The sequence below is a fragment of the Lissotriton helveticus genome, chromosome 2_1, assembly GCF_964261635.1.
Source record: "Lissotriton helveticus chromosome 2_1, aLisHel1.1, whole genome shotgun sequence".
NCBI lineage: Eukaryota > Metazoa > Chordata > Amphibia > Caudata > Salamandridae > Lissotriton > Lissotriton helveticus.
Genome location: NC_136059.1, coordinates 1,525,883,422 through 1,525,905,821, shown reverse-complemented (window position 1 = coordinate 1,525,905,821; position 22,400 = coordinate 1,525,883,422). Strand labels below are relative to the sequence as shown.

The 22,400-nt window shown below is 45.5% G+C and overlaps 1 protein-coding gene across 4 annotated transcripts in view; it reads left to right on the top strand.

Moving 5' to 3' along the window:
- The window catches only part of LOC144818760 (uncharacterized), a 155,453-nt gene that overhangs the window by 66,186 nt on the left and 66,867 nt on the right, over positions 1-22,400 (top strand). For all 4 annotated transcript variants that reach the window (XM_078676484.1, XM_078676485.1, XM_078676482.1 and 1 more), the window contains exons 2-4: positions 11,439-11,565; positions 13,661-13,780; positions 15,309-15,410. In XM_078676484.1, coding sequence (XP_078532610.1) covers positions 11,439-11,565; positions 13,661-13,780; positions 15,309-15,410 — 349 coding nt within the window. The remainder of the gene's footprint in view (positions 1-11,438; positions 11,566-13,660; positions 13,781-15,308; positions 15,411-22,400) is intronic.

Sequence of the window (22,400 nt, the reverse complement as noted above, 5' to 3'; positions counted from 1 at the left end):
TGTTAATAGAGGTTTTAATATACCTCCGCGCCACACTTCTTTTGTAATCTCACATGTGGGGTTGTATGCTTGTTCTCCCCAAACGGAGGGTTGAGCATGTCCGTCTGTATAGATTACACAGGCGTAATGTCGTAGAGGCAGAATGTCGATTGGCAGAGGATACGTCTTTTCATATTTTAGATTTTTTAATTCTTCTAGTTCTGGATCAAAGTAGTAGTATACTTTGTCCGTTGTGATTGAGTTCACCCATTGTATCCATTCCGGATTCAATGTTGTTGTTGGTAAATTACACGGTGTTGTTAGTGCCTCAAAGGCTGATTCTGCTGTTCTGACTGTGATATGTCTACCGTCAGCCATGTCTTTTTCTCTAGCTATTGCGGTTTGAACTGCACGAATTATTTTTTCTGTATTACTGAATTTCTGTTCAGCTTCTGTGTACATGTGTGATTTGAATGCAATTGGTACCGTTTCTCCCTCATTAGAGGTCAGGTATGTGAATCCGCATCTCCCTGGGATGACTCGGATCACAAGGTTGCGTGTGTTATCACGTGTTTCTAATTTTGTTTTAATTAGCATGTCTGTTTGTAAGGATCTCAAAATTTCTGTGTGTGTTTGAGTCCAATTGGATCTTTTAAAGTCTGGTTTAATTAGATCATAAAGGGGTTTGACCCTTTCTGCGTAATTTGCAATGTATGTTCTTCCGAAATTTAGGAAGCCTAGAATTGACTGTAGGTTTTTTAGTGTTTTAGGAGCTTGGATTACGGCACATTTCTCTAGGAAATTGTCTGCCAGGCTTTTGCCTTCACTTGATAACTCATATCCTAAGAATAGGACCGTCAGATGGGCAATTCTGGATTTTTTAAAGTTGAATTTGTAACCCTCTGCAGCGAACCCAAGTATTATGGTGTTCACCCTTTTCAAGTGAGTCTCCAAGTCATCATCTGTTAAGTAAATGTCATCGACATAAGATAATGCTTCATCATCATATAGTTGTAGTAATTCTGTTACTCTCGCTGAGAATACCCCCGGACTGTTCTTGTACCCCTGGGCTAACCGACAGAATTGTTTTTGAGTGCCATTTACTGAGAATGCAGTTAAATATCTGGTCTCTGGTGCTATGTTTTGACAAAAGAATCCATTGGAGATGTCCAAGGTTGTTTTGTATTTTTTGCGCACTATGTTATTCATTAGTGCAGCACTGTGTGAGTTTTGCACTGCAAAGGTTTTGCAACATGTGTTAAGGTGTCGGTAATCCAAAACTAGACGATATGAATTGTCTGGTTTGGAGACCGGAAACAAAGGATTGTTCATTTGTGAGGTGCAAGCTTCAATCACCCCCTGGTATTCTAGCTGATCTAGTATTTCATTTACCTGTTTTTTAGCTTCTTGCTTAATTGGGTACTGCCTTTGTGCAGTAGGTTGTGATTTTAACTGGATTTTGTGAGGAGGAGAATCCTCATCCCATCCTACATGATTTTTATATAAAGCAGGTGCTAAGGCCACTGCCCACTTTCTAGCAAGTGTGTATTTTTTATGAATCGGTATTTGATTCGAGAAGGCAGGCATAATTACTTCTTCGCCATGAGGGCACTCCCTGACAAACTCTGGTGGCCAGTCTTTTTCAGCTAGAAGGATGTCATAGCCTTTGGAGAGGTTATCCCAAAATAGTCCCCTTATTTTCCTAGTCTTATCTCCCTCTATACGTAATGTTATCTCGTATATCTTGTGGGGCTTGCTAACTCTGGTGTCTGCAGTTTCCACTTGAAGGTATTCATTCGTGTCCACTGTCTCCAGATGATTCATAAGGACTTTGCGAGCTATGCTCACCTCTGCTGCGCTGTCTAGCATTGTCTGAGCCCACTCTCCGTTTTTCAGTTGTGTCCTCAGTATTCTCTGCATTTTTAACTACCTTGATACTGGCTACCTTCTTTTTTGGAAATTGTAATTTCTTTTTTTGTTGAGCAGGTTCCTTGTCTTTGGACTTGGCGTGCTCTTCTGATCGTCCTCTTCTTTCCGATTTCTGCGAGGAATTCTGAAAAGATTGAGAGGGACGTGTATCAATGTCTTGATATCTATCAGGTTTTTTAATATTATCCCTATTTCTAAGGTTATATCTATTCCCCGAGGGGTCACTCTGCGGTGACCTCTGTCTTTGGTTTGGAGATTTCTCTCTTCGCCTAGGAGACCTTCCTCGGGACTGGAATTTCTTTTCTTTAGGATTGGATTGTTTGTTTCCATCCCAGTTCTTTTTTGGTGAATTATTATTATTAAAAAATATTTTTTCTGGACTTGTAGTCAGTTGCGGTTTTACTGGTATTCCACCTAGACTATCTCTGCCTAGTTCTTCATAGGATTTTTCTATGATTCTTGCAATTTCAGCTGGTTGGTCTGCTATATCTGTCTCTTTTAACCTCTGGCGGATCGCCACGTTTGCTGCCTCACCTTTTATGTTGGCTAATAATATAGCCGAGACCTGCTTGAAGTCTTTTAGTAATTTCATACCAAGAGTTAAAGCAGGTTCTGGACCGTACTCATCTTGAATTTGTTTTAGCACATCTGGTATTACCGAAATGGATGGAACACCGTGCGTTTTTGTGTAGATGGAAGCAAAGACTGTACCCCAAGTGTCACAGTCCTCAATGTGTGGTGCGATTCCCATTGGGAGACATATAGTCAGAATCCTGTGTTTTTCTAATGGGGTGGTGTCAGGAAACACCGCCTCTATTTGGGTGATTTTCTGTGCCAACCAGAATGGTATCTGTTCCCGTTTAGCTGGAACTTTACCTAGGCAGGATTGGATGTTCTGTGGTGTAATTTTATTTGTGTTCCCCTGGTGAGGGGTCAGCTGTGGAAGTTTAATCGCTGGCTGAATTGTTGAAGTCCGCATTACATACTGAACTAATTGTCTATGAATTTTTAGTAGTTGTTTTAGCTGTATTAACAGCTCTCCTGTAGACATTCCTTCGATGTCTGGGTGTGGTGTGTATCCGGCTAAGACCGGCCACGTTGCTCCTGGTCTACCTAAAGGACCGAGCCTGGTGATGTGATTATTATGTATTAGGGCGCCATCAAATAAGAGCAAATGCTCTTGGAATTTGAGTGGTACTTCCACCTCCTCGAAAGGAGTGTAAATGTCGGGTGGAACCTCTATTTTGTAATAGTGGAAGTACTTTGTTACAGCATTTGCTGCTGGAAAATGTATCCATGTATAGTATACCTCTGTCTGCCGATATTCGTGTGCCTCAATTACGAATATGACTGTGCCACCTCTAGGTGTCAGTCCATTTTCTATAAGTTTTAAGGTTATAGATCTCCTTTTAATGACCGGAATGAGTGTTATATTCGGGTCTGCTGCTTGCATGGTAGCATCAGCATCTGCGAGTTCAGTAGCTAATCTAACTGCCTCTCTTTCTTCATCACTGTCTCCCATTTTACAGACAGGATGGTATTATGTCTATTTGCAGATCAGGTTTCTTTGTGGAACAAAGATTAGATGCACAATATTTTGGAACTGTTTATCCTTCAACGTTGACTTGACCAAGAACCATACATAGGAGTTCCCTCCTGCGAGGTTTTGGAGGATATAACCTTTCACCCACTCCAGACGTCTTTGGAGTATTTGGGAAAAGGGGTCTGAGTGAGAAAGCACGACTGAGTTACTCTAAATGTCTTACGTTAGTTTTATCGCCCTTTCCAAACGCGTTGGGCGCCATGTAGTGTAGCTCCTATTTTCCCAATAGGCTCTGCGCATTGGAATAGTACCTACAGCAGTAAAGGCCTAGACCAGACGTTAACTAGGTCTACTACTGTCGATACTAGACTTAATTTTTGGGTTTGCCAGCTAAGCTCAGAGTTCGCTAGAAACTTTCTCGAATGTTCAAGGAAGGAATTAACTCCCCTGATTAGACAAGAAGGGATTTAGTTTCTGACAACCATAGAACATGACAACTTTGCTCTCCCCTAATCAAGAGTCAATCTCGAGAGTCGTGTGAGCACAAGGCAATTATTTTACTCAGTCAGTACGTGCATTCTTAGTCTCATCAGATTGTAGAGAAAAGGAAGAGACGGGCGTGTTCAATAAAAAGGTGTTATTTATTGATCAGTCTCTTTTCTCATACATGAGAAATGGATCGATATTATTGCAATACTTATAGTTAAGTAAAGTGCATACATTAAAAGCAATAGTATAAAATAATACTGTAAAAACATTGATATGGTTTCTGAGCCATATGATGTTTAAAATGATTAAAATATATTTACATACACATATACATTTGACTAAACGTACTCAACTGGTGTTTCTAAATACGCCTACCCCGTGTACCTGACCTAAGTCTAATGCGTGGGCGGGAATAGAAAGTTACAGTTTAAGTTAAGTTTGTTTTTGCCAAGTGAATAACTAAAGAATTCTCTGTGAGGGGTTATTCAGTTCTGTACCTGGAATTTAGGATGGATGAGGAATAGTATCTCTTTCTCTGCTCTCGATATTCCAGGCTGCCTGCGAGGGCTGCCCAGAAACGCCGGTGCTGGGTCTCTTGGCTTGAGATAGCAGCGCGTCTCTCAGCGCGTCAGGAAGGCGGGGCTGCTGCCAGCGGGGTCTGCTTCTGCTCTCGGCTTCGGCAAGTATGGCTGCTCCGTCTTGTCACCACGCGTGTGTTTGCATAGGGCAAGGTCGGCAATATTTATACCTTAAAGGTGCCGAGATTGACGTAAGGATGGACATAGATACGTCAATAAAGATGTCATACGACTTGCTCGTTAGCACATTCTTTACTAAAGTTCTCTGTGAAATCAAAACAATGGCCGCACGGATTATCCAGGTTGTCATAGGTTTGATTTGTTATGAGAACGTCGTATGCCTTATCAGGGGCTGGAGGAATGTCGCTTGTCTAATTAGATCTCAAGCGTTATGACCTAATCAGATAACACGTTCCTGTGCCGTAGTGTGACTGCGTCAGATAACGGTATCTGCATCATGGGGGTTTTCTTGCCTCATGGGCTGACTGTTAGTTAACTTGATAGTTAGTTTAACCAGAATAGGGTCAGGAATAGGGGGACTGATTCAGAACCTATAGGAATACACGACAAGCATAGAGGTTGTGCAGGGGGAAAAGAATGAGTATTCCCTGGAGTCTAGGTATAGGGTCCTCCAGATATATAACAAGAACCAGTGCGTCAGCCATTGTTTAAAACAGCTGGTAGCTTTCATCGTGAAGGTAGGGGCAATGAGGGGTGGGATCAATCTGGTGTCATGTCCAGCACACAGTTAAAGTTGTCATCAATAACCCATGGGAGGTGGGTCCAACGGACCAGCCGCACCATCAGTTCGAACAGGAATCATGGCTGGTCCATGTTCAAGGCGTAAACGCTTCCCAATAATACAGCAGTTCCATCTAAGATCCCTTCCACAAACACATAGCGTTCCTCCTTGTCTACAACAACTTCCATATATTTAAACGAGACCTAATGTCTGATCCACAGAATGCCCCCCCTCGCATAGCCAGAGTAAGCTGTGCTATAAGACTGGCCCCATCATCCTCTTTGTAGCTTGCTATCTTTCCCCTTGCCAGTATGAGTTTCCTGTAGGAACGCAATATGGGCTTCCTTACGTTTGAGTTATGTATGAACTGCATGGCGTTTTTTTGGGGAGAACCCCTGCCTCGGATGTTCCACATTCTGAAAGTGTTCCTAGCCATAGTGAATGAGAGTGTGGCATAGTGAGGAGTGGAAGGACCTGGGCCCCATAGTACCACACTCGCCACCCAGTGTCTTCCCATCCCAATAATTGAAGATCAGGCTTTACTGTGACCAAAACTTCTCAACTCCTCTCCCAAAGTCGACAGTACTGCATCCAGCTGTCCAAGCAACAAACCTGTGATGTATCCTCCATAACATGTGACGCTGCGAGTCCTAAGAAGCTCACAAGTGAGAGGGGTAGCCATTAACGCGGTCTCTATGGTATTGGCCATTGCAACTCTGTCGGCTTATCAGTAGGAGATATGACAGTCTCCACAGGATTTGCTGCATTTTATGTTTTTTATATAAGTTCTATGAAACCCCTTGAAGGTATTTTTTGGTTCCCATTTTAAAAAGAATTAATTTTATTCAGGCCCATCCTACATTAATGCATCTGCAATTGCTGAAAGAGGACTGTTTTAATTTTATAGTGGGGTTTTTAAAAGCTACCGTGAAATCCGGGCCCTGCATGGATGTTTAAACAATGGATGATCTATGTAGGATCTATGAGGCCTAGCGTGCACCATTAAGAAAAGAAAATAGGAAGTTATGTTTTCCGGGCACATTGCACTTTAAAGGTTCTGATCAATTTGGGAGGTTGGATATTGGCTTTTATCCATAAATTGTGTATATGGTCACATTTTTTTAAATCATGTTTTAACGTATTACTGTTTTTATGTACTTGTAACCGTTGTAACTTTTATGGTTTTCCGACGTGAAACCGAATAAAGTTTATTTGAATTTGAATTTGAAAATGTATGTACTGTAACTAAGAAGGAGGAGATTGCGGGTGGCCGAAGGCCAGTGAAGTGATTACTCCTCGACTGGCAGTGTGGGTATGTGGTTGTATCTCACGTGTAGCGTGCCGTTTCAGCACCTGTCTCATAGGGTGGCAGGCACCCTTACAGCACTTAGATTAAGTTTTCAGAGGTTTGAGATGTTATCGTCAGTGGGATCATAGATGCCATGCTTGATTGGGACACCCTCAATTCTTTGACTGAATAGGAACTGCCAGAATTGTCCTAGTCATCTCCGGTCTCTGAGTTTCTAAGTTGTGATGCAGTGGGCAGTGTCGACAGTCTCTTCCAGTGCAATTGTGCCGGGGAGCCCAATCCTCGCCCAGTCTGCGCAGCCTCACGCCATGCTTCGCACCCACCCCAGCCGGACTTACAAGTGGACCACCTGGGCCCATCCCTGCCCACCACTGGCGTGGCACTCTGCCGCTGTTCTATCCAATACCAAATCTCTGCAGGTTTTGTGAAAAAGTAAGATTGTTGATCCATGATCACTTTCAAATTTGCCGGGAATAGGACTGAGTATTTTAAACTCATGTCTCTCAGCCGTGGTTTAGCACTCCGGAATGGGGCTCACTAGTGTTGAACATCCATAGTCTAGTCCAGAAATATCATCACATACGCATTTTCAAAAGTGATGCTACTCCCTGCCTTCCAACAAGGAGTGTATCCTTATCTCTGGAATTTAGAATTTTGGCTATGGCTGGCCTGGGGGCCCGTGGCGGAGGGCTGCAGGTGGGCATCCAGGCATCCCGGTCCACGATGAAGCAAGAGGAGAGGCCAGCGGGTGCTGCATGTGTCGAAACATTTTTCTATGAAAGCAATGAGACTCTCACCCTCTCGGAGTCCTACAATGCGGTCATTATTGTGTCTGGATCACCATTTTGTATCCTTAAAATTACTCTCCAGAAAATGGATCTTGTCCTTCAGATTAGGGAGTTGCGGCTGTGGTCTGTGGTGCTGGGTTGAAGGTCTTGTATGACCGACTTTTCTGTTTTCACTCAGTCTGAGAGTTTTCTATATTCATCATTCAGGAGCTCCAGTCCGAACACAATGGCATGCACTTTAGTGCCCAGTTCCATTTTAATGCTGACAAAGGCATAGATAATCTGGTTGAGCTGCTCAGATGAGTGGGGCACTGGGAGGTTTTCAGGGGCCATCCCCTTTTCATTGTGGGTCACTGAGGGGGGGTTAGCCAGATCTGTTTCTCCCCATTAATGGCACATCACTGCTGCCCCACAGGGTGTGTCAATTAAGCTATCTAGGTAAGTACAGCTTGTGGGTGGGCAGGGACCCGCAGTACCCCTAGGCCGAGCACATGTCCTGTTTGCCCAGGGTGGCACGAGCAATCCCACCCTCCTAACACTCCCTCCAGACACTAATCCTCATCTCTCCAAGTTGAGCCCCCAACACAGAGTGAGGTATAGGTCTAATCCACCCAGGCAGCCAAAGGGTCAGTCCTTTCTTTTCGTTTCTGCAGATAATTCTCCCGGATCTTTGTAAATGGGGGTGTCAAGGCATTCCGTCACCCTCACGAGCGCAAGCATCTGTCATCTTGTGCTCCATTAAGACACATGATCTTTCTGGTGCCCTGCGCCTTGACCGCAATGTGCCTTTGGGGCATCCTTCAGTTTGGTCCCAGCCCCCAAGTGTGCTGCACTCACTGATGATGTTGGATCAAAGCCGACCAGAAGCTCCACTAATATGCGGCCACCATTTTTCAGCGCTTGGCCATGCCCCTGTGATGGAAGAGTCTGATAAGTGGGTCATGCTGCAAGGGTTAGGCGAGATTGCATTGTTGGTTTGCTTTGTTTTGCTACTGTTGTGTCCCTGACTCCTTTCTATCTGGTCCTGATTGTGGAGGAATGACAAAGGGGGCCCACAGGGGCCCCCGGACGACGGGTGCAGTAAGAAAACACAGACGCGTGCTCCGTACAACTCTATGGGAAAGTCGCGGATGCAATTTAAAGTTTAAGGACACTTCTATGAGGACTTGGAGCAAACTACTTGGAACATAGGAGGTTCTAAAGCCATCCCACCAGTGAGTACCGAGGTACCCGTGTTACCTATCCCAAAGGAGCTGGGTGCATAGGGGTCAAGTGGTGTTGGAAACCTTCGTTGTTTTCAGTGGAGAGCTGCAACGAAGTACTGCTGACAGGAAGGCGAAGAGTGTCCAGTGGAATCCATGCCTGGATTCGAGGTGAGAGGAACCTGAAAGCAGAGGGGACAGAGTCTGGGCCACTTCAGGTGACCAGGAGCTCGGTAGTCAAATGCCCACCGATGTCGGGTGCCCCAGGTGCAAAGAAGGGTTGCTTGACTCTGCAGCCACGGGGACCAGGAGATGTCGAGGACGACCAGGATCCAGAGGTGAGCTGTCCAGCGAAGGATCTCAAGGGCTGAGTGGTCACTGTCGGGCTTGAGCACCAACAATCCTTGGCAAATGCAACCCACACGGTCAGAGGAAACAGGTTATGGAGTGGACCAGCAAGGTCCAGGGGACTCTCCAAGCAACAGAGAGTCAGGGCATGTCTGGAGCAACCAGGTAATATCAAGAACAACCAAGGTGACCCTCGCCAGGACCCACAGGCCAACGGACCAGGGATCGTGAGGAGATCTCAAGCAAGTTTACAGGACACTCTGAGAGTGGAGGCAGGAAATCTTCGGTGCAAATACTGCTCGGGGTCGGGACTACACGGAGTCCAAAGCACAGGATCAGGAATCGTCACTAAGAATATGCAAGTGCAAATATACGCGGTGCACAGGGGTTCAGGTTGCACGGTCCCCACGAGGGATACTTGTCTCAGAATCGCTGAGAGGGCAGATCGACCTCAGGGACCTTCGGGAACCCACCTCCTGTGCTGCTGAAATCTTTGGAGTCCTCAGGAGCTCAGGAGAAGCAAACCGTTCGGATGCGTTTAGGTGCCTGCTTTTGGTAGATTCTTCAGTCGTCCAGCGTTGTGTAGGCAGTCAAAGCACTTGGTTTTTCTCAGAAGAATCTTGTCCAGGTAAAATCTAAAGCCCTGTAGTCAGGTAACCCACTAAGGGGTTGGAAAGAATCTGTGGATCCTCCTAGGGGATGGGCAGGACAGAGTGGTGGCTACAACCATGTCCTTTGTCCAGTTTTGCGCCAGAGCAGGAGCCAATGGCTCCCCGAACTGGTTTAGCTGGAATTTGCACAGGGACACCAAATGTGCCCCCAGTGCAGACTTTCTGGCACTCAGAGAGTGCACCCACCCAGCCCTAATACACTAAATCCTGTCTGGGAGGTGGTTACACCTCCCTGTGACAGGATGCCTATTGTCATGCCTTCCTCTGCTTGAGCTTGGGTAAGCAGCAGGAGGGCAGACCCGTGTCTGAGGCTGACAGCATCCATTTTGTGCTTCCCAGGTCGAGAAAGCTGGTACTGTGTAGACCGGTGTCCCACAGTAGTGTTTGACACCAAACACAACATGTTTCTAAGCAGCCGTCTTAAAGTTCGTATTTACTGCGAGGTTATAATGCACTTAAACATATATGTCTGGCTGCGTCATAGACAACCCCGGAGAATGATTTCCAAAGGCTGCAGAGGGGCTCTCCTCATGCAGAGGCACCCTCTCAAGTAAAACCAAGCACCCTGCTTTCAGGATTAATAAGGCCTGCCAGAGGGGTGACTGATAGGTATTTAAGTGTAGTGATTTAGATGGATATAGTGAACCTATAACTCAGTAAGTGGTGCAAGCACCATCTTACACAGTCTGCAGTAGCAGGTCTGTCATGTCAATTTGGATGACCTCTCAGGGGTGGCATAATACATGCTGCAGCTCATGGGAGGCCCTTGGGGTACCTATGCCCTGGGTCCATGGTGTACCATATACTAGAGACTGATAAGGGTACCCCAGTATCCAATCTGGAGTGTACCTAAAGTACATACATTGCAATTTAAGGGAGAAAGCAGATAGACTGGGGTCTTGGATAGCAGGATCCCAGTCAGACTAGTCAAAAACCAGCAAAACACCAGGACAACAGTGGGGGTAACCATGTAGTCAGATTCTACCTTCCTATGCTGAGTTTCAAAAAGAGAAGGGAAATCCAGAGAGAAAATGACTCTCTTTAAAGGATTTCTCTTCTACTACAATGCTCACCTGGCATGAAGTCACGCCGTAACTTCTCCAGTAGTGAGAAGTGAGCAGTGTGAGCAGGCACACATTGATGTGCCTGCGGTCACTGCAGTCCAGAAAAAAATGGACTGCCTGTGCCAGGGCACAAAACAAAGCCTGATAGAGATCTGTTTTGAGGCCCCCTTAAAAAAACTGCCGGTGCTCAGACTCGGTGAGACCTGGCCTACTTAAAGCCCTGCCTAGCGCTCTGCTGACTATGCTGTTGTTACTCAAAAACCTACGTTTGGGAACAGGACACTCCACTGTGGGACAAGAACAGGAGCTGCAGAGGAGAAGCAAATGTCATCAGCAAGAAAAGTGGAGGCTTTAGGGTTTAGCAGAGCATGTGGGTTAATGTTTGTGTATGTGGGCGATTGCACGTGTGCCTGCAAGAGCGCATGCATATTTGTGCTTGATCGTATGTGAAAAAGTATCTATTATTATGAACTTTCGTTTTTGTGTGCATGTGTTTGTACATACGTGCGTTATTGATTTCTTGATCAATGCGCCTCTTCAGTAATGGGGTTCCTGGATCTGCAGACATACATGCCTTGTTAGTTTCATTGTTGCCTCCTTACTTGTGGATAGTCACTTCTTCTCTCATTCACTTTGCACAGTTTGGTCAGGGTGCTTACTTCCCACATGCTCTACAGTTCACCAATCTGCCCTAGGTAGTGAGACCAATATAAAATATTATTTTAAATTCATATACATTCATGGTATATTTAATTTCACTGATCAAAGTTGCTCAGATCCCTATTTTATTTTCCAGGGACCAGTTACATTCCAGGACGTTGCTGCCTATTTCTCCGACGAGGAGTGGAAGCTTTTACACGAATGGCAGAACGAGCTTTACAAGATTGTCATGAAGGAGATCCGGCAGGCCTTAACCTCAATGGGTAAAGATACAATCTCTGCTTCTATAAGTTGTCCTTTTCAGTCTGAAACCTTTGCTCAGTTCTCATAGAGTGCACATTGCTTGAAATGTAAATAAAAAATGAGGTTGAGATTGGTTGATTTCCGGGCTTGTGTGCAGCCACACGTCATGTAACTGATTGATATACACTAGGGCCAAAAGGCTGGTGGTGTCCTGTTGCAACAGTCCTGCCTTTGTGCCGGTACGCAGTGCTGCTCAATGCACCCTGTAAATATGTAAATGTAAATATAAATTGATACTTGTATAGCTCACTACTCACCCACAAGGGTCTCAAGGCGCTTGTACGAATACCGCTGTGGAACCCATCCTGGCTTTCCCTGTGAGGTGTCCACTCCTGGGCACCCCCAAGGTGGAGGCCAGGCATCCTTAGTGTTGTGGGGGCCGTTGTGGAGATTAAGCAAGCTATTGCCCAGAGTTGCAGAGTGGGACTCCATGATTGGAATAGGCACCGAGGCGAGAATTATCAGGTCCATGGAATTTTTTAGCCCAAGACCCGCCGAGGCGGGGAATTGAACCCTGGTCCCGGGCTAGACCTCTGCATCAGGGTCTGCCGCTCTAACTATTGAGCCACACTTCTCCACTGTAGGTCTCAATGTGTCCACCTGTAATAGGAATGTACAGTAATCCTGGTATTTACTGTACTGCGCTGAACAGGTCCTTTGTATCTCAGGTGAAAAGTTACAAATGGTTTCTCTTGAATTGTGATGGGGCCTATGGGGGTTTGGACTCTAGGCAATATGTGCACATTGGAAAGTACAAGACTAGAAATTGAAATATCACTAGAAATGTGTAGACACCATTAGCCACCGATAACCAGTTCCGATATACATCAGTTGTTAACTGGAGTGTTCTCCGTTACTGTTAAGTATGTGTCCAGAAATCCTATCCCAGCAACTTTATATAGTAGAAAACATTTCCACCAGAATTAAGTGCCTCGAGCAACTCAAGGTGCCTCATGTCACTTAAAGGCTAGTGTGGATGGTTCAGGGGCATGAGGTGTGGGCATTTAAATGATATGAACTTTGGCTCATAGCAATCCGACTACTTTTCTCTTTGGTACTCTTCAGTAGGCTGACTGAACGTGCTGGGCGCTGAAATCCGCCATAGCGTGGCTCACATAGACGACACTATTTCAGACTCCATGTATGTTCAACTGCCATCTTGTCAGAAGAAACCTCAGACAAAAATACCAATAATCTACCAGTCTGAAATTTGGTGTAATGGGAAACAATGATAGGAGTAGTCCACATATTAGGAATTCTTTGAATCAGTGTTTGAGATCTGAGCTGAATTTCAAAAGATTTTATCAATAAAACCCATTTTCGATGTATAAAAATAGATTTACGGGTAATTTGGGACATCATTAGATTTAATGCATGTTGAGGAAGTGTATTGGGATATCCAGAAAGACATTAAACATTAGTTTCTCGTATTCCATAAATTCATTCTCATTTTAAGAGTAACACCGAAGCTCTTTGGGAATGATCTTTGTTTGATCACTCTCTATAGCCACCTTGAGATGCTTTATGCATTTCCTCTTGGCCTTTTTAGCTTCCAACTTCTGTGCTAAGTACCTTTCTCTCCTTCAGCTCTTAATAAACAATTACCCCACTCCTAATTTGCTACTTATTATAACCAAGGAGGTTTCTGTACTCCCACAATGTGAGGGCGGATTGAAGAATTACAAGTTGATGGAATATATCACTAGAATCAATCCCGTTTGGAATGCTTGTTCACAGATCTGTGCATTGTGAAGGTATAGACGTGCTGATATCCAAATAACCAGTTGAACTAAAGTTTCAGATTTTAATGGGTTTATGGTGAAATCCCAGCACAGGAACAATGTGTCTCTGGTGGCATGGCGTCATCTGCAGATCCTACTAAAGAAATGAGTACTTGTGCCCGATAAATACATCTGGAATCCAAGGAGCTGTAGTCAGTTATAATCCACTAATCCCAATTTGTGCTTCAAGTTCACCATGCATGCACTGGCTAATATCTGTCTATAAAGCAAAATGCTGTAAATTAACTGTTGATTTCTCTTTACTTTGCAACAGGCACTGTTATTGCCACTTCTGTCTTTTCCTTGAAACATAAAGACGACGATGACATGTGCCCAACAGACATTCCGGAATCTGAGAAAATATCCAGTAGTAAAAGGGTTAAGAGTGTCAAACGTGAGTAAGAAGTGCTAAAATTGAGGATGATGCGGTCAGTTTTGTGCACCTTATAATCATGTTTGTATTGATTTAAACACCTTGATTTCATTCCTCTGAAACAGATCCCATAGCATCTTGCTCCCAACTTCTGACCAGTTTACAAAATCACCCTTCACTATCCGCGGAGTAAAATTCAGATTACCCAGCAGTGGAATAGAAGGGGAGGGGAAGTGATTTCCCTTTACTGTGTCCCATGTCTTAAATGTCGGTTTTATAATGTCAAAGTGGTAGCAGATTGGAAGTAATGCATGCCGAAGTAGCCAAGGTATGGCCTAATGAGCTCCACCCATCAGCGCCGCATCCACATGGATCCAGTGGTGCTCAGTTTAGTATAATAAGCATTCAAAAGAGATTCTGAGTTGGGAGACCTGATAGTATGTCTTTATATCATGGAGATCACCTAGGCAGGCTTATAGGTCCTCTTTAGTGATCGGCGATCCAGCCCGCCTGACCCTTTTGATGCTTTTATAAGCTACTGTGCTGTGCTTAATGGGGCTTGCAATTTTTAATGTGTTCTGTGTGCCCCATATCAAATCAGTCCTGTAGTAGGATCTCTGTGCGTGTGAGAAAAAGATGAACTCTTGCTTCTCGGGATCATTGCTTCCATAAATCCGTAAAGTCGAAGTCCTCATCCCCTGTAACAACTCCTTCAGCATTGTCACCTGTAAATACCTATCCTGCGGATGCCTGGCAAGAAGTGTGTTAGGTGCTAGATTGAGGACACTGGCCTAGGTCAAGCTTGCCACATTTCATTTTCCTATATTTGTAGGATACAAAGTAGGTATTTGGTATTCCCTGGAAAGTATACATTAAGGCAAGAAAATAGCAAAGAAATTATTAGGCGACAGTAACCAATATAGTCTGACGTTCACCTTCAACTCCCCTCCCATCCACTTCCCCTTCCCTTCTCCCCACTCCAACCCATTCCTTAATTGTCTCCAATCTTTGTAGGGAAGAAATTTGATGCATCCCGACATGCATTTTTTGGGTTATACCTGTTTTCACTCCATTCCACTAACTTTTGCAGAGGTTTGGCCTTGAAGTTCTACTACCCAAGTTTAAGAGTCACGTTTTACCTTCACAGTGGCAGTAATTGGCCTATTGCGAGGGGGATTGTGCAGTGCGTAGCTGCTGAATGGCTTCATGTCATGTTTGACACCTTCAGCCACTTGGTTTCCTTTTGAGCCTTATTTTGTAACTCTCCCCATTAAAATTATGTGGTTTAAATTCCAGCCATTAAAATTACTGTTAGCAAAAACCCAAGGAAATGCTGAAGACTTCTTGGATGATAGAGGTCTACTTGAAAGCTTCAGTACTGCCACCTTTGGGGTTGCTTACCTCTGTGTTGTTCCTACCGACCAATGAAAGCATGACAACCAGGACGCTACAAGGGCATGAACTCACTACTAGCAATGACCAAGCTATCAGCATCCTAATGGTTCAGTAGTTAGTATTTGGAATGTGATTACTGTTTTTTCCCTAATAGAGCCTTCATATCCAAATTGTGACAATGCTTTGATGATGGAACAAGAACGCGATTTGAGTCAAGATGACACCGGAGCGGAAACAAGCAATCATTTCACTTCAGGTACGGTACAGGAGTGGGGGGAGTTCCAGAGTTACTGGGGAGAGGCAGATCTTTATGTAAATCAAAGCATTGGAATGCTGTTTTAAGTGGATTGCATTTAAAGCTGCTTCTCATAGGAATAGGAATAGGGATATGCATGTTTCAGTGAGAACATATTTGATAGTCAGCCTCTGACACCCACTTAAACCACTGTTTGGGGCTAGGAAAATTGAGGCCAATCTCAAAGTTCTCTCAATAGTCATTTTGGATTTTGTTGGTATGTACACCCCCTCTTTGCAGTTGGGGTCTGCTTATGGAGAGCTAGCTGTACATCTCTCTTCAAGTGTGTGTTCGCGTGTGTGTTAGGAGGGGGTAGAAAAATTCATTGGTTATAGGTAAGTTCAGGAAAAGGCAATTTCAGCTGTCTGGTCCGTCTCTAAGTTCAGAGCCTGGAGGAAAAGGGGAACATATTCCTGGATAAGTAGTATGTTGCTGGAATAAACACGTGGGTATTTAGGCCTATTGTCAGGAAGGGCATCAGGAGCAGCCCTTTGCCAGATATAGTCCTACTCGATAAACATTCCTTACTACCTGCATTCCTAAGTGTAAGGGGGAGGGTAGCCTACGTCCTGTTCACCCAAGTAGGGAGTGAATGAGCTAAACTTCAAAGGTGCATGCAGATCCATATCAGTTGGTCTAGATTTACTGTTTGCCCACCCCTGCATGGTCCTGTGCCATCCTGCTCTGGGTAGGATGTTAACTGCCTAGGTTTGTGACCAGCTTGCCCCCTAGCTAGAAAGATAGAAGAGATTCACAGTCCCTATGTTATTATATGTGAACCCCTAAACGTGTGCCATTGGCACACATTTGAATGAGATTAAGAGGGAATCCTGTTTGCAGGTTTCCATAGTGTGAGCCATGTGCCCATCTGGTGGATATGGATTGAGTTTAATTTGCCCAGGTACCTTTTCCCTAATATGAATATGTTGGTTACCATAACTTATGTTTGGCAATCAACCTTTCTTGACACAGCTTTGTGGTGGACATTTGTTGGGTCTAGGGATTGTGATTTCTATCTACACGAAGTGAATGTACTGTTACCTGCTTCACCTCTCAGGGTAAGTAAAGCTGGAGACCAGATAGCAGACTAGCGCCTGTGGGTGTTGGGATCCACACTACACTCTGACTCAGTGCCAATACACAGAACCCTGCTCTAGGTACAGATAAGCCCTCTCTTGTACCAACAGAGTTGCTTCTTCCTGGTCACCCCAATAGGATGTAGTGAACTACCCCAATATTCCAGGCCCAGTTATCCACTTTGGGTCACTGGAGAAGGACAACGGTCACACATAAAATATACCTGGCCAGGTGCAAAAGTGGGCTTGTGTACAAGGCATTTCATTTGGAATTGTTACCCACACTGATTCATTGATTGTTATGTTTGTTCTTGGATGGACGTGCATGTTTGTTACCTAAATATATGTTTTGAGCCACTGTGTCGTAGACCCTCGGTAGACAGTCCAGAAGGCATGAATGCAGTGCTTCACTATGTCCCATGAAATACCAGTGTCTGCTTCAACTACCACATAGTTTAGCGAGTTGCTCAGTGACTTAAATGTTTGCCCTGCAAAGGGCAGTGACCTGCTGGTCACAGGCCGAATCCTGGGGAAGACCGACTCAGGTTTCCATCTTCAATATACAGCTCCGTTAATCCATAACTTACTGGCGATATTCAGCCAAAACACACACAAATGGGGGCACATACCCCTCAACCCCCCCCCCACACACACACACACAAAAGGACACACACTGGAAAATAGATGTAGGGAGCCACTCATGACTCACACACACAGGAAGAAACTGTCTTCAGTGGCATTTTGTAATTACAGAGGATCCGAACAGGCCACCCGACAACCCAAAATTACATCATGTTAATATAAGACCATCATACACCGCATCACACCGCTAGACCTGTATCGTACTACTACAATATATACCACATCACATCGTTCTGTTCCACTACACCACACACATTACTACTCGACATCATACCATAACACAGCAAATCACAACACAACATATCCCACTATCCAGTGCTAATCACCATCATCATACACCACGCCTCTCTAGACCACACAATCCAATTCCACATTATACCACACTTATTTACACCATGACATCCATCATCTCATCCATCACAATTTGCGAAACATATCATATCCCATAGTGTGGCACACCTTCTGAAATCACATTAAATCACAATATAAAACACATCAAACCAGCTTTTGCATCAGCACATCATTCCACACCCACCTTTACACATTACACAATAAACACACAGTAAAACTCTAATACTTACTACACATCACCAATTCCTCAAAACATACCCCTATGCAATTATAAACCAAATGGCGCAACACACCATCTCACTTACAACACACTGTACGACACAATATCAAATGACACGCTTCCAAGATATTCCTCAACCAGAAATTACGTATGTATCAGGAATCACAGGGACAGTTAAAGCAGATATGCGTATATACTACTTCGCCCCATTTCTCTTACATCTCCAGATTATCTTGTTCACATACTTTTGCCTTGTGCTCCCTTCCATTCCTTTGGTCCAAATCATCAACCCTCCTTTCACTACCTTTCAATGTACTCTCTCCTGTCATTACAAACTTTTCAGTCTCACTGGGGTCCCCCCAGAACACTTACAATATTATGTGGGCAATACCACTGTCCAATAAAATAACAGTGGCTTCCAATGACCCAACTCTCTTTCTTCACGAAATTGTTTGACTGCCTTATGTTCATGCTAATCACCCACCCTCTTCCTTTAATCTCATAGCCTATCTTAGCACGTCCTCTCCACTGAGATGACACACAAGTGTCCAACCTCCCCAACACATCCCACCATAACCATTTCTCTCATTTACTCATCTCTTTGACAACTAAGAACGTACGTGGTACTGATGTTGACACATCGTAATGGTTAATATTGTTTTCCTGGACATCAGGGTGCTCACTCAACTGATTCTCTTTCAACCAACCCGAGCACTCCTCCTCTGTCTTTTTGTATTGTATGTAGTATTCTGACACACACCACTTAAATGTAGATGCCCCCAAGATTCTGTCGGGATCCTTTTTTTTTTTCACTGCACACCCACTCCATTAGGGATATCATCTCCTCTTTTGCCTTTTATTATCAGCTATCGCCCAGCAATACAAATCTTTATCTCCTTCCCATGTTTTAAACAAAAATATCTGATTGTTTTATAGCTTGACAACATTAAATTAACCTTTCAACCCTTTGTGCGAAATTCCCCTACTCAGTAATCTCTGCCACTACTACTTTGCCAGCCACTCACTCTCTCCCTCTTCTAGAAACCTCAAAGTGCAGCAGCTCTACTTTTAGGCTGATGTTATTAATTTTTTTTTTAAACAGATTTTATTGGTCTCTCTATTACATCATATCATTACATTTCAAAAGTTCAAGACACATCACCTAATATGAACCCTCTCATAGCTTCTATTGTTTACTACATTTCAGGTCCATCTGAAAGGTCGAATAATGTAAAAAAAAACTGTAACAGTAACTATCCCCCCTCCCTCCCCTCGAGTCACCAGGAGAGTGTATCGTATGTGGGGTACTGAACCAGCACTTGCAGTGATCAATCAGAATGTGTTTGTAGGGCAGTGCGATGCACGGTCAGTGAGTTAGCCTTCAGGGTCTAGCTTACATAGGAACCATTTGGATAGGCCGGTTACTGTTAGCATGTCTGCATCAGGGGTCCTCCTTACAAATCTTCCCTCTCTCCATCTGGGGTCTCTAGTAACTGGGGGCTCTAAATCATGTATAAGGATCCCCAAGGTTCTGGCTACCTCTAGTTTTCGCAATCCCCGCTTAACTTGCCGCATCAGTATTCGCCCCTCACAACCCGCCCACTCAGGAGTTCTTTCTTCCAAGTGGATAGTCTGGGGTCTCCCATTGCTTTCCAGTTTCTGGTTATTTTGCGCTATGCTAGTACGAATGCCAGGTCTTGGAATTTACTAGTAACTGGTTTTCGCTGTGTGGGGGAACCACCCCAGCAGGCAGTGGCCTAGAGAGAAGGGGAGCTCCCTATGATCGACCTCGCCTATTGTTTGTAATACTCCTTCCCAAAACTCGTGCAGGTGGGGGCAGTCCCAAAACATGTGCAGGATGTGTGCCCGTACTTCGCCGCAGTGTGGGCAAGCTGCCTCTTCTATCTGGAAATATCTACTTATGTATTCGGGGGTCAGGTATGTTCTATGAAGGACATATTCATTTATCAATTTGAAGTGCACATTTCTAGATACTTTTGTTATCCCAGCTCAGATACTGCCCCAGTCCTTCGCCAGGATTGGTGTGCTTAAATCCCCTTCCCATTGGAGTCCCATCATCTCTAGTGGGCGCAGTCCGTCTGCGTGAACTGCTCTGTACAAGCAGGACACTGCTTTAATGGTGCCCATCAATAGGGCCATATAATAACAGCTCTGTTGTGGTGGGGGCTCTGTGGTTCCTGTCTGCCAATGCTTGTGGATTGCTGCAGTGAGTGTTCTGTGCAATAAGAAATGTCCCTGGGGTAGCCCAAACCCTGGACGAAACTCCTTGCAACAGTTTAGTGTCCCTGTAGAGGTCACCCATTTGTATTGCCCCGGCTTCTAGCCAAGCCTCCAACCATCAACAGTTATTCCCATGTGGGAGTGCCCTTAACATATCTAGGGGGATGTCTGGTGAGTATGGAACCCGCACTCGCATTCTCTGCAGCGCCCGGTGCCAGATTTTGACCTGTACTTTAAGTTCTTGGGGGTCCTTCCTTGTTGGCCGGCCCACCCTGAGAATCACCTGCAGCATGTCATGTAGCGGTGAGTTGGCCTGTCTTGGTGCCGCCGCCTGTTGTTGCACTAGAGCTATGTTTCGTACTAGCAAGTGAAGCTGAGCTGCTATGTACTAAGTATCAAAGTCCGGGGCCACCAACTCACCGCAGCCGTAGGTCGTTGCATTGTTGTGAGGGCAACGCTGCATCGCCCTGAGCCCCAGGTAAAGGTCCGAATCTGGGAGTCCAGGTCCCTGAAATAGGACGCCGGGATCCCTAGTGGGAGTGCGTTAAAATAGTACAGAAGGCAGGGGAGCACCACCATTTTAAGGAGAGCAATCCTGCCAGCTAGAGGCCGCCAACCCACCCACAGCTGTAGGTCGTGGCAATGTTGTGAGGGCAACCCTGCATCGCCCTGAGCCCCAGATAAAGGTCTAAATCTGGGAGTCCAGAACCCTGGAAAAGGCCGCCGGGATCGATAGTGGGAGTGCGTTAAAATAGTACAGCAACCGGGGGAGCGCCACCATTTTAAGGAGCGCAATCCTGCCAGCTACCAAGAGTCGAAGGGTCCGCCAAAAGTCCATAGCTGTTCGCAGTTCTCGCAAGGTCCTCCCTATATTGCGCTCATAGAGATCTAGCCAGGTATGGTAAATGTGGACTTCCAGATATGGCTCCCATTGCAGTCGTGCAGGGTCTCTCGGGGGCGTCCCGTCTACATCACGGGGAAAAGTCGAGATTTTTGCCAACTCACCTTGAGCCCTGATATAGAGCCGAACCTCTCCAGCAGAGCGCGGGCCCCCGCCAAGTCCCTGTCCCCCCCCCTCCCAGGAACAGCAGCTGATCATTAGCTTAGAGCGCTATATGATGATAGACCTGTCCAAATCTAAGGGGCCCATTAGGATGTCGGGCGGATCGCCACCGCCATGCAGGCGGTGGCGATCCACCCGACATCCTTGACCGCCCGCCACCTATTTCCCCCCACCATATTACAATGGCGGGGGGACCGCGGCGGACGCAAACACCGTCTGCCGCTTTTACGCCCCGGTCGCCTTGCGGCCGGGGCAGAAAAGGGTTCATATGGCTGGCGGTGTCTATCAGACACTGCCAGCCATATTATGATGGGCTTATTCAGATGCCTTTCCGTGGTAGGCATGCGGTCTTTACTTTGGGGGTCCCCTGCGGGCCCCCATTGTGAAGGCGAGGTGGGGGTGCACATGGTGGGTACCTGTTGTACCCACCTTCATTTGCATACACAAAGCGGCAGGCACCGCGCGGTGCCTGCCGCTTTGTGTATGCAAATGCATGCCATGCATTTTTAACATTGCGGCGGCCGGTGATTTCAGCACCATAATAGGCATGGCGGGACCGCCGCTCAGGTCGCGGGCGGTCCCGTTTTCCACAGGGATGGCGGGCAGGCAAAGTCCGCCCGCCATCCCTGTGGGGGCCTAAGTCTTTCATATGATTGCCCTGTTCTAGCTGCAATTGGAAGCGGCTCCATAGAAAGGGCAAACAATAGGGGGAGAGTGAACATCCCTGCCTGGTGCCGCGCTCTACTGGCCAGCTCCGCAATATAGTCCTTCCTGTGCGCACCCTAGCTGTGAGTCTGGTATATAGGAATCTGGTCCAGTTAATAAACCCCTCCTCTAATCCCATATTTGTCATTATTTTGTTACAAGTTGGGCCATTCTAGGCTGTCAAAAGCCTTCTCTATATCTACCGCAAAAATCACTGCTTTTTCTCTGTCCCTCTCGTTCCCTCTAGCATGGTTAGTAGCCATCTGATATTCCCTGCTCTACTGAGTGCTTGGTCCTTGTGCATTAGTGTAGACATGAGGGTTAGGAGACAGGTAGCAAGGATCCGGCTTAGATTTTATAATCTAATGTTGAGCATTGATAGCAGACAAAAAGCCGATTTGTCATGGGCGGCTTTATTTGGTTTTAGAATAGGCACTACGATAGCCTCCCTCGTGGTGTCTGGGAGGCCGCGTGTCTCGTTAGCCATCTCATAGAGCATCAGGAGATGAGGGATTAGTTCAGCGGAGTATGTGGAGCAAAACCTCACTGGGAATCCGTCTGTGCCTGGGGTTTTATTGCATGCCATGTGTTTGATAGTGGCAGCTATCTCCTGGGTAGTTATGTTCCCTCCTAGGGCATCTGCCTCTTCCTCC